Source organism: Sitophilus oryzae, unplaced genomic scaffold (genome assembly GCF_002938485.1).
Source record: "Sitophilus oryzae breed Bouriz unplaced genomic scaffold, Soryzae_2.0 scaffold_1436_pilon_pilon, whole genome shotgun sequence".
In the NCBI taxonomy this organism is placed as follows: Eukaryota; Metazoa; Arthropoda; class Insecta; order Coleoptera; family Curculionidae; genus Sitophilus; species Sitophilus oryzae.
Window position 1 is genome coordinate 1,050 of NW_022146100.1, and position 13,095 is coordinate 14,144.

Sequence of the window (13,095 nt, forward strand, 5' to 3'; positions counted from 1 at the left end):
AATACCGAGTGTTCCATAAGAAAAAATATAACTTTGGATAAAAATGGATCTTAGTTCTGAGACACCTTGTATATTTCAAAATAATTTTAAATTGTGCAGATTGCCTCCCCACATATACCCATAAAATATTTTGTTTCTACATCTTTCCCTTCTCGTATATTCAACCGCGCTACACTGTAGTATTCTTTTAAATAAAGAAGTAATAAAATGAACAGAATACATAGTTTAAATTTTAATATTCACTTGAATTAAAACATTAAGAATTAATTTAATCTTTTTATAAAAATATAAAATTATACTTAAGTAATACAAAATATAATATTTAGGCCAAAGCAAATAGGATTAGAGAAAAATACACTAATTAAATTAGGCATTAAATTCTTTTTTAATTAATACAGTTTAGTATATAGAATATTTTGCGATGGATGAGACCGTTTGTAAATTTGTAAATATGTAATTATAGTTTGGAAATTTTATTATGTGTATTTTAGTGCCTGTGTTCGCAACTGGGGGAAACAGATTCGATAATGGGGCCATTTATGTAGGTTCCTGGAATAAAAATGGACAGATGCATGGAGAAGGTCAGTTGCTTCTTCCAGATGGAACTAAATACGATGGGTGTTTTGAAGAAGGCTTGTATAATGGTTTGGGTGTTCTAACATTTTCAGATTCATCCAGGCAAGTAAAAAAATCAGCCCTGTAATTTTAATCATAATCAAATCAACATCATATTTTTCTTAATATTTAAATTTAGTAAATTTACAAAAGAAAATACAAAAACAAATTAAATTGTTTGGTATAAACTCTTCCTCTACACTATGGAGTGTAGAGGAAAAATCTCTATAATCTACACTCCATGATTTAAAAATAGAACTTCCTGTATTTTATATCTCAAAGCATTTTTATTCAAATTTGTTTTATAAATCAACACCAGAGCTGCAATAAGTCAGTTTTAAAAGACTTAAGTCTCTTAAGTCTGAAGTCATTTTTTTTATAAATAATATTAAAATTAAATTAATAAAAATAAAAATTTCTTCAAATATTCCAGTGATAACCCATATGTCCCTGATGAATGTATTGACACTTTTTTAGCATTAAGATTTGTAACGCTTATTGTAACTTTTACTATAAACTAAAAGACTTTAACACCCTGTAGCTACGAAACAAACCAGAATCGGACTTCTATACTAATATTAGTCAGACAATATAAAATCCTTAAGTGACTGACATACTGATTAATCACGATCCTGCTCAAACCAAGAGTAAACGTAAGAAGCTCAATTTTGGCATACAGGTTGATTCTAGGGTGTAGAGGTTCGATAAGAAAGGATTTTTCAAAATTCCAGTTTCAAGAGGGGAAACCACCCCTCATATATTACAATATCTTTTATTTAAAAAACGACCAAGTTTCCAAAAAAACGGTTAAAACACGTATATTTTATTTTTTTTGGAAATTTTCAAAATAAAATAACTCGGTTATTTTGGACTTATTTGAAAAACGACAAAGAGAAAATATATTTCTTTAATCGATATCCACCAGCCCTCAAAATATTTGCCCTTATTTAAGACACACCCTGTATAGGAAATGTCATTGATGTGATTTCCAAGCCAAGCCATCATACGATATTTGTTATTATTATTATTTATAATATTTTTAGATACGAGGGAGAGTTTTATCAAGGCTGGTTTCACGGATACGGAGTGTTTTGGAGATCAGACACTACCCGTCATGAAGGTGAATTTCGTGGTGGACAGATCTATGGTTTCGGTAATTTTTAAATTAACCCCTGAGTTATAACTTGCACACGGTGGGCCAAATTGTATACTATTAAAGAAAAACTTCCTTTTCTATAAGAGATAAAAAATATAGGTGTCTGGAGTTCAATTTTTATCAAAAACATGACGCTAAAAACCGCACATCGATATATGTTGCTATTTAAGAGGTACGGGGTGTTTTTCAAAAAATGTGAATTTTTAACAAATCGCTGTAACTCTTGGTTTGGAATCGAAAACCATGTCAAAACCACTTTTTTACGTAGAATTTTTTTTTCTTTTTTCTTTTTATCTCACAAAAAGGCCGAAATCGACAAAATATCAAGACACAACTTTTAATCGGCATTAAACTGCTTGTACCATTTCGCTAACAAGAGAAAAAAGTCATTGGCGTACATTTCTTTTTTAGAAAAATATTCCAGTGATAACTCATATGCACGTCTCTGGTTTATTAACCAGGTGTCGACATATTTGTCGACACTTTTTTAGCTTTAAAATATGTCGTATTTATAGTAACTTTTACTATCAAAATTTCATTTGAATCGCTAAAAGTAACTGGAAGAAAATTATAAGAATTCAAAACAATATTAAGATAACACTCTGTAGCTACTAAACAAAGCAAAATGGGAACTTATGTTGATATAAAAAATAAATCCTATTTTTACGTGAGGAATCTCCCCACGAGTGATAACCCTTGTTTTTTTTTGAAACACCCTGTATAAACAACTATAATAAACAATAATAAAATAAACGCATCAAGGACATAAAATGGAATAATCTGGGCGGCTAAAAACATTCTAGTAAAATCTGGACTATCTGTTTCTTTCATATACAAGGCGCTTCAAAAAACATGTGCCAACTCTCGTGGGGAGATTCGTCACGTAATATAAGTTACGTGAGGAATCTCCCTACTTGCTAACTCCCTAACTGCTTAATAACAAATAACATCCCATCAAAAACATAAAATGTAAAAAAATGCCAAGTCTCGCAATACAATTCCTCCGCTATAAAAAGTTGTGATATTTCATGTAAAACCAAGTCAATTTGTTTTATTTAGTCTCTTTTTAAGCACCTATTCAACAATCTACATATATAAAATGCTAATGTTTATCTGCGTCGTCTCTACTGAAGTAACGACTTGCTCTAGAAAGTTACTTTTTTACTAAAAGATAGCTAATTGGCTCTTCTAAAAACTGCCATCTCGGGATTTTTTTGTTTTTTATTTAATAAAAAAAAAGGATTTTTTTTTTCTGATGTCGTGGCGGATACGCCAGGCTTCAACTAGTTTTGTTATAAATTGTTAGTACCTATCAATATTAGTTATCTTTATTTTACTCATATATTAGTCATCTTCATTTACTTAGTAATCGCGATGGTAGATTATTCTTTTATAATTATTATGGTGCTGTGCATTTGCCAAATCATTATAATTATTACAGAAATAAAGATGACTAATATTGATATTAATAATATAGAACAAAATTGTTGAATAGGTGCTCCAAGAGAGACTAAATAATATAAACTGACTTGGCGTTACATGAGATAATAGTTACAGAGATGGCTAAAGTGTAACGCGATTACCTTGTACATTTAATTCCATAGGTTTAACAACATTCTCTGACAACACACATGGTTTTCCGCGCAACGAGGGCTTCTTTCAAGAGTGTAATTTGAAGAGGCGCAAGAATTGTCCAGATGTTGTGCAAAAGGCCCAGAAGGTGGCTTTTATGGCACGAAAAAAGTTCGTACCAAATTAGTAAATTGTCATGTGAAATGTTGTGTTGTGTTGAAATAACAATAAACAAATATATAAGAGTTATATAAATTCATTAGTTTTATTACTTTTCACTCTTTTACCTGTCGAAAGGATTAACCAAATAGGTAATTGTCAATTAGATAGTTAGTTTATGAAGCCAATTTGCATTAATAGAATTAAAGTGCATTAATACTGACTGTATTGCGTATTTATTTTATGTAATATAATCTAACATTTAATAGGTACCTACCATACGATAAAAAAAACGGCATCAGAATTGGCATTGAAATGGAGATTGCAGTCATTTTCAGTGACAAATTATGTGGAAATAATCGTCATTGTCAAACCAATTTGACACTTTTTTTTTTGACAAAATATCACTTTTGCCCATTCTCTAGCTTGCCAATTGACGTGCTCACGGGCAAACAGCAAGCGTTGTCTTCGGTGATTCCTTGTAAGTAAAGGTCCGGTTGCTGCTTTATAAGGTCTTTATTTGATTTTCTGCTAGTCTTCTCGTTATAGTACTTTGACTGATGAAAGTTATAACAGTGTAAGAAATCTCGATAATCACTCTACTGCTTGTAAATCTCCGTCTTAACGCTTGAAGACGAATATATCGGGCTTGTCTTGGATCTGTAATTCGACGACGACCCAGACCTACTTGTCGAGTGTTATTTCCAGTTTGCACAAAGCGCTGTAACACTCGGGATATGGTAGCTTGTGAAACTCCAAATCGCTAAGCTAGCTCATATGATTTATGCCTTCTTGTGAAAGCGCAACCACTATATACAGTACATTGAGATTCATTTAAAAAACGATTTTTATTCATAATTAAGGTACACTCAGAGACTCACAGTCACTTTTGACACATGCCTAATATAAGTATATTTCTTTTTAAACGCGTACGGATTCGAACTGAATAACAAACTACCAACAAATACGTAAGAGCCCATATCCACAAAAATCAGCATATTTTCATTAATAATAAAGATAAAAGGGTAATTAAAAAAACAAAATGTTGCTAAAAGATGGCGCTAAAAAAATAGTTTTTATTGGGAGTTATTAAACTAATCGGGTTACTCTACAGGGCATTTTGAAATTACGTGAAAAAACACTACATTGCAAGGCTCCCTGTATATCGGTAGAACTGTTGGCACAAAAATCAGTCAAAGCCTACTAACATACCTGAAGAGATTAACAACTTTTTTATTATTAACATTTTGAGAAAAATACATCTTCATAAAATTTTTGCTTGTTCTCCAATTGATAATCCTGTTTCTACTTTTCTAAACCTTTCTACCGTTTTAGAGAAAATTAAAAAAACATGAAAATATAATTGAATTTCTTCAAAGTCCTTGAAATTATAACGCGTTTGTATGGTAATATAATTTCGTTTTCATTCCATAGTTTTTATTTGGTTTTCATAATAGTTTTCATTCTTTTATAGATTATTATCATAGACTAACGTCATTATAATTGTTATTGATAGAATTTTAATTAACGTCTTATTTTTTGCTGCTTTAAAATGTTAAAGAAGTTCATTTATTTACTTCAATGCTACGGAAAGAGTGATAATAGTTACGGGAAAATTATTGGCCGAAAAAATTCAACTATATTTTCTGTTTTTTTTTTATAAAAAGGTATAGAAATTTGAAAAAGTATAAACAGGATTAACCATTTTATATCAATAATTTTTTTTATGAAGAATACATTTTCCTCCAAATGTCAATAATAAAAAGTTTTTCCTCTTGTAGAGCCGGGACGTACTGAAGATTTAGCAGCTTGTTTCAAAATCTTACATCATACAATACGTCCACAAACTACAAATACTTTCATATCACTTAAAATATTACATATTATTACAACAGTTGTGCTAGTCATAATCTTGTTATATCCATAAGTAACGGTGGGTGGGTAACTTTTGCTGATGAAATCAAAAATGAAAACATATCTTTAGAAGTTTTTGGAAGCTGCTAATTCTATTACTATTTTTTAAATCTTTTAAATTTAATAGTGTTAAATGAGCGATAAAATATAATTACAGGTATTATTAATATTTGAAGCTCATCCATTACCATGGTTAATCGCATCACTATCATTAGTCAATAAATTTATGTTTGTTAGTTTTAGTGCGGTTTATGACTTTTTTATGCACTGTTTGTAGGTATTGTTTTTGAGCAATCAGTTAATTAATACATTTGCTGTTCCTGTTGTAGTTCAAAGTAGCGACATAACGAAAACGAATGTCAGTTTATAATCATTCGCAATAGCGAATGCGAATTATCTATACTAATATATAAAATTCTTAAATGACTGACATACTGATTAATCACGGTCCTGCTCAAACCACTCAACGTAAGAAGCTCAATTTTGGCATACAGGTTGATTCTAGGGTGTGGAGGTTCGATAACAAGGGATTTTTCTAAATTCCAGTTCCAAGAGGGTGAAACCACCCCTCAAGTATTACAATATTTTTTATTTAAAAAACGGTCAAGTTTCCGAAAAAACGCTTAAACACGTATATTTTATTTTGTTTTTTTACATATTTTAAGATTTTTTAAAAATGTATACAGGGTGTTTCGAAAAATCAGAAAACAGATTGACTTTAGGGTGTAGAGGTTCGATAAGAATAGATTTTTCGAAACTCTAATTCTAAAGGGGTGAAACTATCCTTCAAATATTAAAATATTTTTTATTTAAAAACCTCAAATATTACAATATTTGTTATTTAAAAAACGGTTAGTCTTTAGGGAAAACGCTTGGACAAGCATAATTTATTTGTTTTTTTTTACATATTTTGAAATTTTTTAAAAAATTATACAGGGTGTTCCAAAATATTGGATAATTTCTTAACCACGATTCTGCTTAAACTGCTTGACGTAAAAAGCTTATTTTTGACATACGGATTTTTCGAAAGTCAAATTCCAACGAGATGAAACTACCTCCTAAGTTATATAATAATATCGCCATATTGTTTTTTCTTATGCTGACATAAATGTGAGAAAATTTTATCCAGTTTGTTTGTTAATGGAAATTCTTACTTTGCTTTATTATCACCATTACAAATGATTAATTCGACGCGAACGAATTCGCTGGTACACGCTAGTATGTATAATATTTTTATAATGATATGGTAAATTAAACTATGTACTATTGATAAATAATATAATAATAATAATTGTAATAAAAATATCACACATTTGCCATCCAAAACACCGACCGACGTCAAGTCAACACTTTAAACATAAACATATTGATAACAACTAGACCTACGTCGAAGTAAGGAATATTTCAGTATCGACGGTATCGAGTTTCGAGTTCTCGGTTCGTGTATTTCCAGGGATTACGATTACTGCCGGCGCAAAAGTAATAATTAGCTTAGTAACGAGTAACGAGTCCTAAATTCAAATACTAAGCGTTACTCCGAGTCCTCGTAAAGTAACTGTTACTTTGTAACGATTACTTAGAATTTTTACATCACTAGTGTGTAACATATTTAGTGTCATTAAAAAGTAGCACAGTGATTTGAAAATCGCATCTTTTTGGATAAGTTATAAGATAACTGATAACTACTATAACTCCCTATAACACGAAAATCGGACACTCTGTACAGGGCGTGGGTCATTTATGAGTAGAGATATACAGAAATAATAGAGATATATATAGAAACCCCCCCTTTTTTATGATACTAAAGATCCTCTACACACAGATTTGTCTTAGCCCCTTTGGTTTTTAAAAAACCGGACGAAATTGACAATGTTGTATTTCTTGACTTCCTTCATATCTCAGTTATCTTATAACTTATCGAAAAGATGAACACTGAGTTCCATAGCGACTTTCACTTAGAATTTAGTGATATAACTTGATTTTCACTGGAAGCTGCCATTTTCGAAATTGAGTCAAACTTATGTTTTTTTTAACACAAAATAAACACAGAAAACAGAATAGCCTGTATCTTTATTTTATTTGCCTTTTTATGAGCTTTCTAAAAATAAATTATACCCTATACTTATTTTCATAATGGTCGTTAAATGTTCCTAGATGCTGACGCGACCGTAATAAAATTTCCTTTTTTTTTCATAAATAAGGTAAAAAATGCATTATTTAACTTTTTAACATAAGCGGCCTTTTAAAGTTGTTTTTGTGCCACTGCATTCTACGTGAAAAACTATAATCGTTTTCCAATATGTTTTCATTAAAAAAATCAGCCATCATCAGCCTGCCGCTCTAAGCACTTGCCTTTCTTGCCAAATAGGTAAAGCGGCTCTGCCTACATCTTCTTTGCTATACCAATTCACTTTTTTCCGTATACCTTAAGAAAGCGAAATCATCACCGCGATCATCGTCGGCGGCATCTCCTTTCGTTTTCTACATCTTTCGTCTCTGGCGGATATGGGGGGACCAGGGCTCGACGTACACTCTGCTTACACCGTCGGGGGACTACCGTAAATATCTGTCGCATTGCCCGGTGATTTTCAGTAGTTTAATCGCGCTCGGTACATCTGAAACGTCATCAGAGAGACGATGATGCGTGGTCCGTTATGCGTGTTGGTCGGGACGCTGCTTTGGGGCGCGTGCGGTGGCCAGTTTTTCGGTGGGGGGCAACAACAGGTGAGCGAAGGATATTTTTTAAATATTCGTATTAATTTTTGAAACTTATTCTATGGTAATTAAATAATATTATACAGGGTGAGTCTTAAATAAGTGCAAATATTTTCATGGCTGTGTAGATCTCGATAAAAAAATATTTTCTCTTTTACCGTTTTTCAAATAAATCTAAAATAACCGGGATATTTTACTTTGAAAATTTCCAAAAAAAATACTTTTTGCTAAAATTTTGAGAACCAATGTATCTTTTCTGGATTTTCATTCTTGTAAATTTAATCTACTACCTATGTTGCTATATTAACGACAAATTATATTTTTAACTAAGAACTAAAAAAATTCCAAATTTTGATTTTTTTTTCGAGAAAAAAACCTCACAATCGTGTTTCTGGGTCGAAATATACTAACCCTAAAAATATTAGCACTTATTTAAGACTCACCCTGCATAGGCAGAGGTTAGAATACATACTACGTAAAAATATTAAAAAAGGTAACACTCAACAGTTTTGGGTTGGAACCAACAGCAAAATAAAATACTAATTTGCAATAATACAACAAAAACACTTTACTTTTAACACTGGACGAGCATTTATTCAATCATGTTAGTACCATCCGCATCAGATGATTAAAACTGGACAGATTTAATCATTTGCCGATGATACTAACATGATTAGCAAAACGCGCCTCTGGTGTTAAAAGTAAAATGTTTTGGTGTATATGTTATATGTAACATATACATACATAAAGAATAAAGACCATATGATCGAAAAAAGAACGGCGTCATTGCTTCTTCTTCTTAAGGTGCCCTGCAGATTCCTGCGTAGGCGTTCATCTTTTTCTTCCTCATCTGATGGTTCTATTAATTGCAGCGGCTTGGAAGTCCTATATGCCTGTCCAATGACAAATATTTCTCAGCCAGGATAGCTTCATTCGGCCTATTCCCCTTTTGCCTCCCTCGATTTTACCATGCAGAATTAGACGATAAAAGGATAGCATTCTCCACGTAGCGTAGTATGTGTACCAAACATGCTATTTTCCTCTTCTTGGTGATTTCGAAGAGTTCACGTTCTTCTAGACTATCTCTACTGAGAATGTCTTTATTTCTCACATGGTCGACCCAGGACACTCTTATGCTAAGAGTGTATGAAGAATGCTAAGAGTCTTAGCATTCGCCGTAGGGGCCACATTTCGAAGGCTTCAATTCTGTTTATCGTTGCAACTTTCAATGTCAATGCCGTATGACAAAACGGACCAGACATAGCACTTCACAATTCTGTATCTAAGGCCGAAGTTCAAGTTCCTATCTGTGAGAAATCTTCTATGTTTTAGAAAACTTGTTGGCGAATGACAATCGATGAAAATTTTGGCGAGATCAAGCCCTAGACGTCATTTACTTAACCCGTACCCTCCTTTATTTTCTAATGGCGCTTACTGTCAGCTGACCTTAAGAAGGTTAGAATTTATTTTTATATTGACTAAAAAACATTTTTAACTGGTGTAGTGTGAAAATGTTCCTTTTATCCTTTTTAATATTTCTATAATTATTAGTGTTAATTTTTGACAAATTTTATTTCAGTTTTTAGTTTCACGCACCCCCAGGGCACCCCTGTAGTTACGCCAATGTTAGCGAGCGATTTCGGCTCTGTAGTGTAAAAGAGGCGGTGTCCACAGATTATGAACCCAGTGGCATATTTCGGTGTCATTGGCAATATGCTCAGCATTTCTAGTTATCAACAAACCACAAATGTATGGACATTATTTTTTATCCTGTATAGATTTTTGAAATAGGCAAATTACATCCGAAAAGGAAAGACATATTTCGTATTGTTCCAAGACAGTTCTTTACATTTGGCCGATATGAAAGAGTGAAAAGTTACGGACAGGCGAAGAATGTGGTTGTGTAAGGCGACGATAAACAATGTGATTTTGTTGAAAAATGTTACCGGATACATCAGATGGAACAATCGTGCCGAACAGGAACAATCAACTCGGTCCGGTTATATAATGCGTAGATACCGCACCGGATAAAATATGAAGAGAAATACTTAATTTATACGTTCCGTTTAGTTTCTAACGACTGTTGGCGTTCGGAACAGTTTTCAAATTCATGAATTTGAAATTTATCTTAAATACTATCGATACAAAACGAAATTGTTCCACATCTGCTCTGGTTTCTTGACTATTGTAATTATTAGCCTAAAAATACTTTTACTGTTGAGAGGCCGTCCTAGTTTCGTTTCTTTAGTGTGTAGTGTAATTCATTTTTTTTTAGATTTCTACCTCTTCAACTTAATTTCAATACCATCTGTAAAGAGGAGCATAATCTCAGAAACTATACGACAACAGATATCTGTAATTCCTAAGGTAATTCCCAGGAATTATCACATAATATTATATGAATACACAGGAACCGACAATAGTGCGTCGGGCTTCTGTAGCTCCTAGAATAAAAAACTTGTGAATTTTGTTTAAGTGCAAGCCTAAAGTGTGCCTAAAGTATGTACTAGAATGTATGTTTGGTTGTTGGAGGTGATTTTAAGGGGGAGGGGCAATAGTTGAAAATATAGTAGTTAATACATTAGTTTTTAAGTCTCAATGAAAGAATATATTAGAGTGACTGGGATATAGACTGTCGTTTTAATTTAAAAGTAAATTGTTTTTTGTGTAAACTTCTGGATGTCTGAAAAAGCCTTCCTTCTCTCGTTGAACAGACTTTATACGATTATTCATATTGATTTAAAAGCAATCCATAACGTATTATACTTTCATTTCAAATCTAATAAAGCAACTGGATAGTCAGACTAGACAAAAAGTGATTCTAGTTGACAGAAACAAATAATCCGTCTTAATGCTAAAAGAATATTGTATTTGCTCAACCGTATAAATTTTTAAGACTAACAAGAATAACAATAAGTATATATAATTAGAATGGGGAGAATAACAATTGCCTACACACATACTCAGACGTTCAAAAGACATTGTTTATTTTTATTCTTTGAAATAACTTTCAAATACTGTTTACATAACAAACTGACTGTATAATTTTACTACTTGTTGAGGATTCCCAAGTTATTTTAATTTTTGTAAATTTTTAAAATGGTGTGTGCGTGCACTATGTGCGCATATTTGAAGTGACACTCTTGACTAATAGCTATTAAGTTGAAAGATTTGCAGGACATGTTTGAAAAAGTGTAGTATGAAATGTTGAAAAAGCAATAGGTCGTCCAGGTCGTCCTATAGTCGGTCCCGAATTATGCCGAAATCGACACTTTTTTCAACTTTTTTCTTCAATATCAAATCCTTAGTCACACTCCTCTGATAAAGATGCAAACGAAACGTAATAAGAACGTAAAGAAGTTTCACTTCAAAAACTAAAAAAAAAATTAAACTATGTTGTTCATGATAAACCATTTAACAGAAAGAATCTTATGGAAAATATTGCACTTTCCAAGAATAATCCCTACCAATATACAGGGTGGCCCATCGAAAACGTTCCGCAAGGCATAACGGCCAGGGTATTTTTTTTTCAAAAAATCCAAAAACTTGTCAATTTTGTTTGTGAGGGAGACAACTTTTGCCATAAAAATTATTGCAAAAATCTTCAACCCTCTAAGCGGGGGTGTCATCCCCCAACTTTTTTCAAATGGGAAGGGGGTTAAGTGGCGCCGCAATAAAAAGAGTTCTCTATTCTCTATATTTCCCTGCTCGTTTATGAAAATCGGTCGATTCATTGAGAAAATATGAAGGATTGAAATTTGAAAAGTTTATTTAAACATGTAGCATTTAAACGTAAATGATAAGGATAAATTCCTTCGACCAATTTGCTGTTTTTCTTATTATTTCTAGATGTTTACGCATTTTTTCACTTGCCACAAGGTTGAACGATCAGGTACGGTAGTTGCTAGATAGCTGTTGAAGTTCTTCTCAATATCGTTAAACTCACCTACAATAGAATTTCCAAAAATACCAGCCCACACGTTCAATTTCTGAGGGTTTTGTTTGTGCACCTCGTGAAAAACCCTGGGGTTGTTCTCAGCCCAATAGCGACAATTGTGCCGATTAACTACACCGTTCAAAAAGAAAGTACACTCATCCGAAAAGCACACATTAAATAGGAAATTATTATCATTCGCCACTCGTTCACTCATAGTGTCACGAAATTGCAAGCGACGATCAAAATCGTATTCGTTGAGTTCTTGTACCAACTGAATTTTGTACGGGTGGAACTTGTGTTTTCTTAATATCCTTTGGACACTTGTACGATTCACGCCGGTCTCATTGGCTAATTTTCTTGTACTCAGCGTACTATCCATGGCAACTTGGCCCAATACGAATACCTCCATAGCTTCATTTACTACAGGATTTTCCCTCTGCCTCTTTTTATTCATAACGGAACCAGTTTCGCGAAATTTTGCTACTCACTCGCGAACAATTTTGCCATAAAGGTGTTTGTCAGGATGGTGTTCATTGAATATCTGCGCAATCCGATTGCCACATTCATTATTTTTATTGAGAAGAACTTCAACGCACAAGTCACAGAACAGCTATCTAGCAACTACCGCACCTGATCGTTCAACCTTGTGGCAAGTGAAAAAATGCGTAAACATCTAGAAATAATAAGAAAAAATAGCAAATTGGTCGAAGGAATTTATCCTTATCATTTACTCTGATAAATGTTTAAATAAACTTTTCAAATTTCAATCCTTCATATTTTCTCAATGATTCGACCGATTTTCAAAAACGAAGCGGGAAAATATAGAGAATAGAAAGCTCTTTTCATTGCGGCGCCATTTGATCCCCCTTCCCATTTGAAAAAGCTTTTGCAATTGTTTTTGGGGCAAAAGTTGGCCCCCTCACAAACAAAATTGACGTGTTTTTGAATTTTATGACAAAAAAATTACTCTGGCCGTTATGCCTTGCGGAACGTTTTCGATGGGCCACCCTGTATAAGTAATAAGACC

At 32.7% G+C, this 13,095-nt stretch overlaps 2 protein-coding genes across 3 annotated transcripts in view; both read left to right on the top strand.

The window, feature by feature from the left end:
- Positions 1 to 238: 238 nt before the first annotated feature.
- LOC115876563 (MORN repeat-containing protein 4 homolog) lies at positions 239 to 3,642 on the top strand. 2 transcript variants are annotated; one of them, XM_030892374.1, is made up of 4 exons: positions 239 to 437; positions 492 to 678; positions 1,659 to 1,735; positions 3,376 to 3,642. In XM_030892374.1, the coding sequence occupies exons 1-4, from the start codon at positions 422 to 424 to the stop codon at positions 3,528 to 3,530; spliced, it is 435 nt and encodes a 144-aa protein (XP_030748234.1). In that variant the 5' UTR covers positions 239 to 421; the 3' UTR covers positions 3,531 to 3,642. The 2 variants fall into 2 exon arrangements, with proteins under 2 accessions (XP_030748234.1, XP_030748233.1); XM_030892373.1 differs by having other exon boundaries at positions 261 to 437; positions 1,659 to 1,768.
- Positions 3,643 to 7,954: 4,312 nt separating this feature from the next.
- The window catches only part of LOC115876370, a 41,481-nt gene continuing 36,340 nt past the window's right edge, over positions 7,955 to 13,095 (top strand). Inside the window, exon 1 of the mRNA XM_030892112.1 lies at positions 7,955 to 8,140. Coding sequence (XP_030747972.1) covers positions 8,054 to 8,140 — 87 coding nt within the window. The 5' untranslated portion in view covers positions 7,955 to 8,053. The remainder of the gene's footprint in view (positions 8,141 to 13,095) is intronic.

What these genes read in the sequence shown, in the direction of transcription:
- LOC115876563 (XM_030892373.1), top strand. An exon ending in ACATTTTCAGATTCATCCAG is followed by an intron (nt 679 to 1,658) that starts GCAAGTAAAAAA and finishes TAATATTTTTAG; the next exon opens with ATACGAGGGAGAGTTTTATC. An exon ending in TGGACAGATCTATGGTTTCG is followed by an intron (nt 1,769 to 3,375) that starts GTAATTTTTAAA and finishes TTAATTCCATAG; the next exon opens with GTTTAACAACATTCTCTGAC.